Source organism: Lactuca virosa, chromosome 3, assembly GCF_052849685.1.
Source record: "Lactuca virosa cultivar CGN04683 chromosome 3, Lactuca_virosa_CGN04683_v6, whole genome shotgun sequence".
Lineage (NCBI taxonomy): Eukaryota > Viridiplantae > Streptophyta > Magnoliopsida > Asterales > Asteraceae > Lactuca > Lactuca virosa.
In genome coordinates, this window is record NC_136428.1 from 99,261,896 (window position 1) to 99,274,636 (window position 12,741).

A 12,741-nucleotide genomic window follows, 5' to 3' on the forward strand; every position below is an offset into this window, starting at 1 on the left:
GAGTCATCTTATAGACTCAACAAGTTGCTAAGTAACAGAGAAGGTTGGGGGAACCACGACCCGACTCGCCGAGTCCTAAGAACGACTCATCGAGTCACCCATGATCCAAAACTATACAGTCGATTTCAGTCGGGCTTAACGCATCCAAAGCATAGATCTGGCCTCCTAGGGTCGATATAACACGTAAAGTTTCAAGCTTTACGTTCATGCATGGGCTATTTAGCTCAAAAATCCCTAAAAAGTGGTTCCTAAGATGCATGGGACTCCCAGGGCCATAAAGTTGGCACCTTTATGCCATGGAGTCCCTCAAAGGCTCTGGATCTGAAGTCAATACCACAAAACATGCTTGCATCCATGAATGGTTCCAAAAATGGCTCCTTAATGCCCTAAACTACTCCAAGAAGAAATCTAATAGATGAATGGTCAAGGTATAAACTTTATACCTCAAATGAGCTGGAAATGGAACACAACCTTTGGATCTACTTGCTTTCTCTTGAACTCCCAAGCTTCTTCTTCCTTCTCAAGCTTAAAAACCACTAAGAACACACAAAATGGCTCAAGAACACTCAAAATGGGTTTGGGTTTCGCATTAGGGTTTTATGGACTAAGGGAGGTGATGAGGGAGGCCACAATGGGGGTGTTAAGGTGTTTAAATAGGCTGCAAACCCTGAAAATTAGGGTTTCACTCTGGCAGGCCTACTCGTCGAGTCGAGGCTCCTCGACTCGTCGAGTAGACTTCAAGTCCCACGTCCAACATATCCAATTCCTACTCGACGAGTTTGGGGCCTCCAACTCGTTGAGTCCCATAGCAAATATGAATAATTTCTTATTTAAATACGTACCAGGAATCAGGAGTTACAAGTCCAAGAGATAGATATTCATTCGAAGGAACATAGAAGTTACAATTGTTACCTAGGATGAAGAGATAACGTATGGAGTCATTATACAAGCCCTATTTTGTTGATGATTCCGGGACGTAATCATCCTAAGGGGAGATAATTGTAATGCCCGCAGATTCGGGTTAGTCAATTTAGAGACAATGAGCGTCAAAAATGACTTTTTGATAGAAGATTATTTAGAATAAATAATCTTAACCAAGTTATAGTATATGTCACAAAGGTTTCGTACATATAAAGAACGCCAAAATCCGAGTTATAACGAAAAAGTTATGACATGTCGAATTTTAAGGCTAAACCGGCACGACACCGCATAACGTAAAAAGTGAATTTTTGATAAATTACTTTTTAGCCTTAACAATCTAAATGAAAGTCGTAGTATACGTTAAACCGAGAAAGTGCATAAAAAGAACGTCCAAATCTGACTTCGTATGAGGAAGTTATGATTTTTCTAAGATTTAGCATAGTAGTGCACAGTCAGGAATTCGAATTTTAGATCGATAAAATTTTGGCCGACGTAAACTAAATGAGAATTGAAGATCTCATTAATAAGAGTTCAACGATAAAAAAAGACAGACGAAAACGGAGTCCGTATGTAAAAGTTATGAATTTTACACGACCGTTTAACAGTATAATCTTCTCATACTGTTAAATTTAAAATCCGTCGAGAACTAGACAACGGAGTCAAAAGGATAGTTGTAGATCTTGTCAATACCTACGCGTGGATATAAAGAACATCGAAAAAGAAGCTCGTATGCAAAAGTTATGGGGTTTAGAAGTCGGCAGGGTGCTGCTGCGAAGAGGGTGACGTGGCTGAATCTGGGCCATTGCTTTCTCTCCAAGCCTTGCCACCAGAGGGTGACATGTGGCACCAACTCGACGAGTTGGAGTCCCCAACGCGATGAGTTGAGCAATATTTCAGCCTATAAATACCTTGCGAAGGTGCCTTCATTTCTCACACCTTCCACTCTTTCTTTCTCACTCTAAACTCTCTCTAAACCTCCCAGAACCCCCCTAAAGCCCTATGAAACTCCCTTAGCGCTAGAAGAAAGCTACGGAGAGCCCGACGGCTCCGAGAAAAAGAGCTTTTCGGCTCAGAAGCTCTGCTCCGGCGGAGCCCGGTGTACTCTAAAAACCATGGCAGCTATGAGAACAAGCAGACTCACAACCTGTAGGTGTTGTGAACGATATGTTCACCCGGTGTACTCTTAAAACCATGACAGCTATGGACTTAGTGCCTCATAAACGAACATTGGCAGCTATGGACTTAGTGCCTTATAAATGGACGTTGGTAGCTATGGATTTAGTACCCTACAAATAAATATTGGTAGCTATGGATTTAGTACATTACAGATGAACCCTGGCAACTATGGAGTTAGTGCCTTATAAATAACATCGACAACTATGGATTTAGTTCCTGTTAAATAAACATGACAACGATGGACTTTGTGCTTATTTCTTAGGACAATCCTTAGGAATGAATGAGTGGATAATAGTTGATTCTTAGGGTAGATCCTTAAGAACTAAAGAAGATAATGGGGATGGGTAATTGGGTTAATTGTTTGCTGATAAAACATAATAACTTTATTATTGTGGGTTGAAAACCCAATGTACTCACCAGGTTTCCCAACCTGACCCACTGAATTTATTTGTATCACAGGTGTCGATATGAAGCTACATTACACTGAGAGATTAAGGAGATATGAATCACTAGTGTAAATAAATGTAAGGTCTGTTTATGCTTATGTTTCTGTATTGACGATGACATCCCAATGTTTTATAATGAATAAAATACATTTCCTCGGAAATGCTTTGATAACGTATTTATCATGTTTTACTTGGAACAAATTCCGCAACATTTTCCTTTAAAAAGATACTCTGATTTTCAAAATAAAGCATAAACAAATCGGTCTTTTCTGGCCGTGAAAATGAGGATATCACAACAACACCCTAAAAATTAGGGTTTCTTAATTAGCCACCAACTCGTCGAGTTTTCCCTCTCCAACTAATCGAGTTGGTCCAAAAATATGCGTGGCCAAAAGACTTTCAACACGTCGAGTTGAGGCCATCAACTCGACATGTTCCAAGGAAAAATTGTCTTATTAATAAAAATTCTCATACCTGAGAATCGGGATGTTACATAGGCTTTGCTAGGTTCACGCGCAATAGATGAACTATTTTTTAGTTGTTGTATCCCTGAAAACAAACATCTGTTTGCAGTGTTTTTTTGCTTCTACCAAAGGTGGGTTTATTGAACTTTTACGCGATTAAGCGTTGTGTGGATACGAATGCACCATCGGTTGATCATAAAATTTTAGGGATCCTTTTGCAAAATAATTTTTTTATGTAACTGAAATTTCAATTTTAAAACCCATGTAAACAAGAATTAAATATTTTTTCGGTTACAAAGTTGGTGTATAAATACACCTCCTCTCCAACCATTTTAAGACAAAAAATTCAAAGTTGTAACCTCTAATCTCATCCTTCTATTGCTACGTTTTGCTTGTCCCAAGGTAATATCTGGGCTTTGCTAGGTTTGGACGGTATAGAAGAACAGAAGAACAATTCTAGTTGTTGTATCCTGGAAAACAAACGTCTGATTGCATGCATATTTGTTTTAAATACATTGTGTTAAACACGTACATCGGCAATTTCTTATTTTGTTTGTTTTCGTATATTTTTGTAATATTTTCCCCACAAATTATTTGCAGAAAATGCTATATAAATAATCACTTGTCATATTGAGAGTTGAGTCAAAACATTTTTATGGTATGTGGTATATGCTTTCTAATTGACTAAATTATGAGACAAATGATGCAACATCCATCCTCATGTGTATTCCCCGTCAGGGTTACGACCCCATGGACATTTGACATATTATGTTGGGTGTCCAGTAACGTTTACTCAGATATTGACTATTATTACTGTTGCGGACCCTATAACACATGTTTGCATGTCGCAAACATGGTGAGTCATTCCTTTATCATCGTGTCACATCATTTCCATGTATGTTTCTCGTGTCCTTATTCTCTTGAAGCTTCCATTAACGAGTTCTAGGCAAAGTGGAAATTCTCCATTTATTGTGAGTTTGTGACTATTCTCCATAATTTGGATATGTAAGTGTATATTTTACATGCATTTGACATTTGTAGGTATGTGCATAGTTTCGTCAAGAGATCATCCCAACCCCATTCTGAAACCATATTATACAGTAATTTGTAAAGTCCCAAGTAATTTACTATGCAACGAACAATGATATAAATACAAAGGAAATGAACCACAATCCCTTTATACTAGGTAGGTATATCAACGAATTAAAGAAACACAATAAATAACTTAAATAGATGGATAGCGTTCCCTTTGGGAAATAAATGATGTTGGACAAACGATAACATTATTACAAGACACTAATTTGATTTAGGTTTTCTAAATTTCATTTGTATATGTAAAGTTGCAAATAATAAGTTTTTGCTCTAAAATATTTGTCAAATAAAACAATATACTTTTGCTTATAAAAACATAAAGATAAATATTACTAGTATTAAACTAAAATCAATGGGCTTATAAAGAATAGTAGAAAACAAAACACGAACCCCATTTTCATCCCGAAAAACGTTGGCACGAGCTTTAAGAAAACCATTCGAGAGGGAAGCCGTGTCTCGTTTATTTCAAACAAAACCCTTTGTCTTCTAATCGATTTTCTATGTCATAATTTGATCTATGGGTGCCACAATGCATGTGAAATCTGACTCTGATTTGACCAGTGTTGAAGCTCTATCGCCGCCGCGATCACCTCGCCGGCCGCTCTACTACGTCCAGAGCCCATCCAACCACGATGGCAACGACAAGATGTCATACGGGTCCAGCCCATTCGGGTCTCCGGGTCACCCCGCACACTACCACTGTTCTCCCATTCACCATTCCCGTGAATCTTCCACTTCCAGAACGTTTTCCGCCTCCCTCAAGAACGCCGTCGTAAGGGCCCACCACCATGGCAACGGTGGCAGAGCTCTCTCTCCATGGAAGAGGATTGAGAATGGTGATTTGGAGGAGGAGGAGGAGGATGACGATGACAAAACTGGTGGGATTCCTCTGAGGTTTTACATCGTTTGGTTCCTGTTGTCATTCGTCGTCTTGTTTACGATCTTCTCTTTGATTTTATGGGCTGCTAGCGTTCCCTACAAACCCAAGATTTTCGTTAAGGTGCGAATTTTGATCTCCTCGAACTACACTTCATACTTCATAGAGTGTTGTTTTTAACATTTTGAAGTTGAATCGTTTGAGTTCGTTTCTTTGGTTACTATACCTATTGAGTCAACTCGGTTGAGGAGCTGTAATATGATTACGCTTCCAAGGAAGTCATTATAACGAGTCTTTGTTGACTTTAGTTATGGGTTATCTTTTACGTTGTCAAAATGGAAAAAAAAGGTTCCCATTTGGTAGAATTCCGGGTTAACAAAGTTCTTCATGTACAAGTTTCATTGTAGAGAAAGGGTTGAATTATGTCAAATTTGAGTTGACTCGGACGTAGGATTCTTAATATCTGAGTTAACTCAGTGATTTAACTCTTCAATTTCACTCGTTACTTTATGTCAACAGTTGCAGCTTTAATCAGAATTTAAATATGAAAGACTTATCATTAATAATTTGGGTGCCTTTCTTTTGTGCAGAGCATTGTGTTTGACAACTTTAATGTCCAATCTGGGATGGATGCGACCGGAGTACCAACGGATATGTTAACTTTGAATTCAACGGTCAGGATCTTTTACCGGAATCCGGCGACTTTCTTTGGCGTCCATGTCACCGTCACTCCTCTCGAAATCCATTATTATCAACTCAAGCTTGCTTCCGGCCATGTAAGTTCAATTCATCAATGGATTCTTCTTATATTTAGTATTTACTATTCTTTTTATTTAAAAAAAATTATGGATTATATCATCATCCACTAAATTTTATCCAACACTTTAGATTCAGGTTTGATCTACCATCTTAAAGGTTATAAAGGCTTTAAAAGTTATAAAAAGGAAAAGTTTAAAGATTAGAACTTTGAGAATATAATATTGCACATTTTCATATTTCCTTTAAAGATTAGTTTAAAAGAGCCAACTACATGCTCGTTTTCAACAAATCTGATCGGCTTGTTGAATAATATATTTGTTATATGCCTACGTGGCATGATGTCATGTTCATGATTACTACAACTTGAACCATACAGGATTTTCCCAACACAAGAATCTCATAGTGCATGCAGTGTGAACTTGTTATTTGTGTAACTTTAGTTGTACATTCTTGATTCTTCTATACGATTGGACTTTCACTACAACCTAAGCTTTTACCCATAACAAGAATCTTGATGGTATGGGCACTTGTAATTAATCCAATTTTGTTACAGGTTCTTGATGACTTTGGACATAAGTCACATAACTTTAAAGCTTTAATCTTTTAAACTAGTTGAAATAGGATAAAGAGTAGACATAAAAAACTAAAGGTATGTTTGATGTAGTCTTTTTTTTATTAATCTTGCATAAAAAGCACAAAAGCATTCATTTCAATTATATCGAAATGTAATGGGCACCACCCTGTGGTCAACATTGTTGTATTTAATAAGAATATATGCTTCGGGGTACGTAGTATTATTGGTTATAGATTCAAGAAAGTGAAGTCACATTTCAAAGGCAGCAGATTGTTGCAAGTTTTGGTTCATGTGATAGATAGAGGTACAATTTTCTAGACATTTTAGGGCCCTTTAGTTTTATTACACTGTAGCTAATGGACCCCACACTGAAAATGAAATGTGAAACCCCCTGTCATGCCTTTGTCACGTGACTTTCATGAGTGGGCGATATAGTCTTTTCCGATGAGAGATTCTTCAACAGTTTGTTCATTTGTTTTGATGATTGATTGAAACAGGTGAAGAAATTTTACCAATCAAGAAAGAGCGAAAGAGTGATTGTAGCACAAGTTTTAGGGAATCAATTGCCAATGTATGGTGGTGTGTCGCCTTTCAATGCTGCCATTGGACACCTCAAGAATGTAATAGTTCCTGTTAATCTAACGTTTGTGATGAGGTCAAGAGCTTACATATTGGGGAGACTAGTCAAACCTAAGTTCTATAGACATGTTTTGTGCCAAGTCACATTACGAGGAAACCACCTAGGCAAGCATGTGAATTTGACTGATTCTTGTACTTATCAGTATTGATTCGTGGATATATTTGTATCCTTTTGTTTTGGTAGGGAAATTGAGTACATAATTGAATTGTTCAAGTTAAATGGATCGGAGATATTTGGTTACAAATTGCAAGATTTAATTTGTTGAGATTTTTTTTTGGCAAGAAATTGATTCGAGTTTAATTTGTTGGTAATGTTTTTTCATGCTTATTTATTGTGTAACAATGTGAAAAAGAGACGAATACCAGCAATAAGATTGAAAGTAGGTTTGTGAAAAGGAAAAAAAAAAGAGTGGTTGAGACGTATATCTTGCAAATGAGCTCCTGCATGTGAAAGGATAATCACTTGTATGTGACAAAGGGAAAAGGAGACAGATACGTGCAGTAACACCGAAAATATGATTGTAAATAAAAGGGACATGAGTGATCATGCTCGTGCAGAAGCAACAAACGAAGATATTGGCATAAACAAGTTGCAAAAACAAGCTAAAAGAAAGACAGTAAAATAGAGCATCATGCGTAAAGCAAGTTCTACAATACTCATATACTGCTCCATTATATTGATATATATTTATGTGCCGTTTGTTTTTTCGAAACGAAAATTCCTGAAGTCGAAACGAAAATTCCTGAAGTCTTCGAAACGAAAATTCCTGAAGTTTACGGACTACCTCTGCAACTCTCTGCAGAAGAGATGGACCAAACGGCTGAAACCTGTAATAAGAATCTTGTTTGTTTTTTAATATTTCCAGACTGCTGCAAAAAACTAAAATTTAAATAAACTGATTTTACAAAATTAAAATAGTTTTTCAACACTAAAATTTCAATAATCAACACCGAAATAAAATTCATTATATTTTCTATAAAAACATTTAATACTATTAAATACTATTTACAAATTAAATGAAATAACATTAAAATTACATTGTATTAAATTAAACTTCAATATTCTCTCAAACATTTCATCGAGTGCACAACCTGTTTCCTTATTAAATTACTACCACAAGATTCCCAGTCAAGAACTTGCAATATGTTCATTTCTATTGGCTCTTTTATGCAAATTTGTAAAACCGTAACTATTTTATAGAAAGTTTTATGCAATACGTTCAAGAACTTGTTTCCCTCTTAAATTACTACCCTGAAACAACACCTATATATTTCAGCAAATTAGAAACACCATTTCAGCAAATCAGAAATCAAAAATCGATTTCAGAAATCAGGAGCATAAAATCGATTATAGCACATCTACATCAGAAATCATAACAAAAAAACCTACCTGTCGATTTCACGAGGAAGACGTTGACGAGAAGGGCTGATGACGATGGTCTGTGAGTGGCGACAATTGGCTGAGGAGGAAGAACGACGAGGAAGGAAGAACGATGGAAGTTGTTTTTTGATGAGCGACATTTTTTTCCAATGTACCATTTTTTTAGGTTTAGGTTAGGAAGAGGCTTGAAAAGACAAGCCCAATGTTGTATGGGGCAGAGGACGCACATATGTTTTTTAATCATAAGACTTCTAAAAAACAAAATGTTGCGAGATGGAAAGTGTTGCGCGTGTGCTGCGTCGCGTAACAATAAGTGGTCAGAAGAGGATTTTTACAAAAAACAAACACCCCCTTAGAGCGATCGGTATGGGCCAAAACGAGAAACGACGCAGGTGACGTGGCGGTGCGCAACGCCGTCTTAACGGGGGGGGGGGGGGGGGGGGGGGGAACACCGCCCCCCAATTCGTTGCATCTCATTCTTCAATTCTCGTGGCCATCGAAACGAAGTGAAACGGGAAAAAATTACCGTTGTGGCTCTTATGACCGTTTGCAAACGGTCACATTCAAACAATTTTTTTTTTTTTTTTTTTACCTTTTTACCTATATATATACATATACTCATTTTATTTCAAAATTTACATCTTTTTTAACATTCTATCTATACTTTTATAAACTTTCTTACTCAAAAAATGGAGCAAAACCTAAACACCTCCCCATCATCAAACCCAAACACACAACCAAACACAACCTCGCCTCTCGGATTTGCGGGTTATGAAGGTTATTTCAACCTTTTATCGTCTCAAGGCTCACCACAAATCCTATACCAAGGCGCCGCTTTCAATCCCGCTTCACCGCCACTACAGTTTCCCAACTCACCTTACCTTCAACAAAATTTATTTGGTCAAAACCCAAATTTACAACAAAATCTTTTCCCTAGTTTTGCTTCCATGCAACAAACAACCAACCAACCATCGCCTACAACACAACAATCGGTTGAAGTGGTAGCGGGAGGTAGTAGAAGAGGGAAAGGCAAAGGGAAATCGATAGCGGTTGAAACAGAAAGTGCAGACGTTCCACAATGGTGGACACCGGATGAGGAATATGCTTTGACGGCGGCTTGGTGTGCTACTTCAAAAGACGAACTTCGCGGAAATGAAATGAAAAAATGAGCTTATTGGGGGGCGGTGCTCGACAAGTTTCACGCTATTTTAAAGAAAACTACGTATCGCAACAATGACATGTTGAGCAGCAAATGGGGTCAAATAACTAAGCAGTGCAGCAAATTCAACGGTATTTACAACCGGCTTCAGGCGCAACAGCAAAGCGGAACCAACGACTTTGATTTGTTCAAATCTGCTAAGGAACAATATCGGATAGAAATGGGACATGTTTTCGACTTTGAAAAATCATGGGAGTTATTGCGTGCGAATCCAAGGTGGAATAAAACGCCTACATCGTCGGAGGTTCAATCCAAAAGGTCTCGCAATTCTAGCTCGGTCGATGTGTCGGACGCACAGACTCACATCGACCTTAAAGCCGACGACAATGAGATCCCGGATGATATCCAAGAGATATCCCCACCACGACGACCGCCCGGACGCGACAAAGCGAGGCGCGCTGCAAGACATGCGGAGGAGGTGGAGACGAGAGCAAAAGAGGGGGCGGGAATGAGAGTGAAATTCGACGAGCACAATTTATTAATAAAAGAAAAAAATGAGTTGAAACGTCGTCATTTGGAGTTCCTGGAAAGGCAGGCACGGGAGAAGTAGGAGCAAAAAGAGAGGGAACTAATGACACATCAGTTGTCAATTCTTCGGACGAGCGAGGAGGGTTTGGCGCCTGCTGATCTAGCGGTGCTACAAGTGATGAAAGAACAAATTAGGAAGAAATATTTGGGTTAATTAGGATTGTTATGTGGTTTTAGTAGTAATTTGAATGGTATTTTAGTTATGATTTTAGGTTTAAAATTATGTTTTTTTTAATTGTAATTGTAATTTTAGATTTCAAATATTATGTATTTTTCTTGTTTTTAAAATTTTATGTTTTATAAAATATATATTCATGTTAGTGATTAAAAAAAATGCAAAAAGTAAAAAAAGCGAAAAAGTAAAAAAAACAAAAAAGTAAAAAAAAACGAAAAAGTAAAAAAAAAAACCCAATCTCAAAAAAAAAATAAAAAATAAAACATATTTATTTTCAAAATGTTGGTGTTGAATCTTGTTGCCCATTTCCCCACTTGGTGTTATAACACCATTTGCTTATGTGGCATGTGAGGTGGCACAATTTGGTGTTGCACCTTGTTGCATACACCCAATGCTCTTAGCATTCATACTTTCCTATCTAGGTCATGTCCGGCGAAAGAATTAGTTTTATCACTTCCTTCTTAGTTGACCCTTCCTCCTCTCGTGCCATCTACAAGGATCTACTACGCTCCTGCGAATGCAATTGTCGAGTTTTCTCCTACATACATAGATATAACTGATATCATTTTAAGTCGGTCTGGGGTCAAAACCGAAACAAATCCAATCCACCGAATCCAAAAATAAAAATAATAGATAATGAAAAAAAAAAGACAAGACTATCAAAGTTACCAAACCACATTGGCTATTTATGTAATTTACTCTATTTTCTTAATCTTTATTTTTAGAGTAAATTACACGAATCGTCCCTTGTCCAGGTGCCAAAAGGCACAATCAGTCCATATTTTCAAAAATTAACTCGGAATGTCCCTCATGTCGTTAAAAGTTGCACGTGTCATCCCTTGCGAGACATGAAATGACTATTTTGCCCTTTTTATTCATTATTTATTTATTTTATTTTTCTTACAGTTAGATACAATATACAAAATAAAATAAAAACCCCATCCTGCCGACCTTATGTAACCCTTTACCTTCTAAACTCTCTTTCCCCTAAAGCAAAATCATCACCACCGTCAGAGAACCACACACCACCGTCGACCACCGTGACCACCATCAACCATCACCTTTTTTTTCTCTCAGAAACACCATAGACAACCTTCTCCCCCCATTCTTCTTACCATCGGTCCTTAAGCCACCACTGTCGACCACCGGGTCTTGTAGAAACACCAACCATAGCAAGAGAGATGGAGATGGAGCCGTCATCGTCACCTGTTTGTAGATCTACACTCCAGGTGGTGGTAGACTCGATTTCTTCCAACGAGATTAACAATGGCATACTCGATTTCTTCCAAGTTGAAACTCTATAGCGAATTTGATTCAACACAAAAGCCTCTGGTAATATTCCGGTTAGATGTACCTTAGATCTATGGTTTTAAACTGAGATGGAGGTGGATATAGGGTTTCGAACGTAGATAGAGGCGGAAAATAGCAGACCCATTCTTCCTTTTCTACCGGGTAAGGATGAGGGTGAAGACAGTGATGGTGGTGAGAAGACGAAGGGTGTTGGCCGGAGTGCAGATGAATGGTGGTGCGCAAACGAGGGGTGGTGTGTAGACGGACGACGGTGGTGGTGACGGTTGTTGGGACCATGGCCTTGCTCTTATGGAGGTTGAGGCACGGTTATGCGATATAAAGAAAGAAAAAAAGGAGATGTGTGCTCGTTGGTGGGGTTACGGAAGAGAGGAGAAGGTGGGTGAGTAGATTTCGTTGTGGTGGCATCATGGTTGTCAAGAATCATTATTGAGTGATATTTCTAATAACATATGATCCTATAGGGTCACACCTTTATCAAGTTGACACATTTTGTACATTTATTATTAATATGATTATTAATAAATAATATCAATTCTTGTATTTAATTAGGGAATAGTTATTGTTTTGTGAAAATAATAATTAAAGAGAGTATAACTAGTTTTTATATCATATGGTATGATTTAATAAGTCATGTACAAAGTTTTGGACACTTTGGTTAACCATGATTAAGTTAATGAGTTAGTGTATCATGGTTAACAAACTAGCAAACACATTTTGTCTTCTTTAGAAGACCTTGGCCGAAACTTTATGAGAGACATGGAGGTTGCTTGTCAACCTCCATACTTTGTCTCCCATGCTTATTCTACTAGCCACTACTTTAGAGTATTTTAATGGGTATACTTTACTTTGCATGGGGTATTTAAAGAAGTGTCTTGCACGAGTTTTTGACTAGTTTTTCCAAGTGTTTATTATTCTCTTCTTCTCCATAAAACCGTAGGTTTTATAAGCCTCATTATCTCTCTTTTTGAAGTTTGCTTTTGATGATTGAAGCTCATGTTGATTTGTCTCATTTAATGCTTATTTGAGTTAAGTGCTTAAAGGCTTAAGACACTCAAGAATACAAGAGGGAACTATCATTCCAAGTGTCTTGTTCTTGATGGTGGATACTTGTAGAGAAGATCATATTCTTTAATCTTTGCATCTTCATCAACACCCCAAAACCAAGTGAGTTCAAAGGCT

General features: G+C 37.6%; 1 protein-coding gene across 1 annotated transcript; it reads left to right on the top strand.

Moving 5' to 3' along the window:
- Nucleotides 1-4,480: 4,480 nt before the first annotated feature.
- LOC145166270 (late embryogenesis abundant protein) lies at nucleotides 4,481-7,214 on the top strand. Its single transcript, XM_079085211.1, has 3 exons — nucleotides 4,481-5,099; nucleotides 5,567-5,752; nucleotides 6,807-7,214. The coding sequence occupies exons 1-3, from the start codon at nucleotides 4,617-4,619 to the stop codon at nucleotides 7,095-7,097; spliced, it is 960 nt and encodes a 319-aa protein (XP_078941337.1). The 5' UTR covers nucleotides 4,481-4,616; the 3' UTR covers nucleotides 7,098-7,214.
- The last annotated feature ends 5,527 nt before the right edge of the window (nucleotides 7,215-12,741 follow it).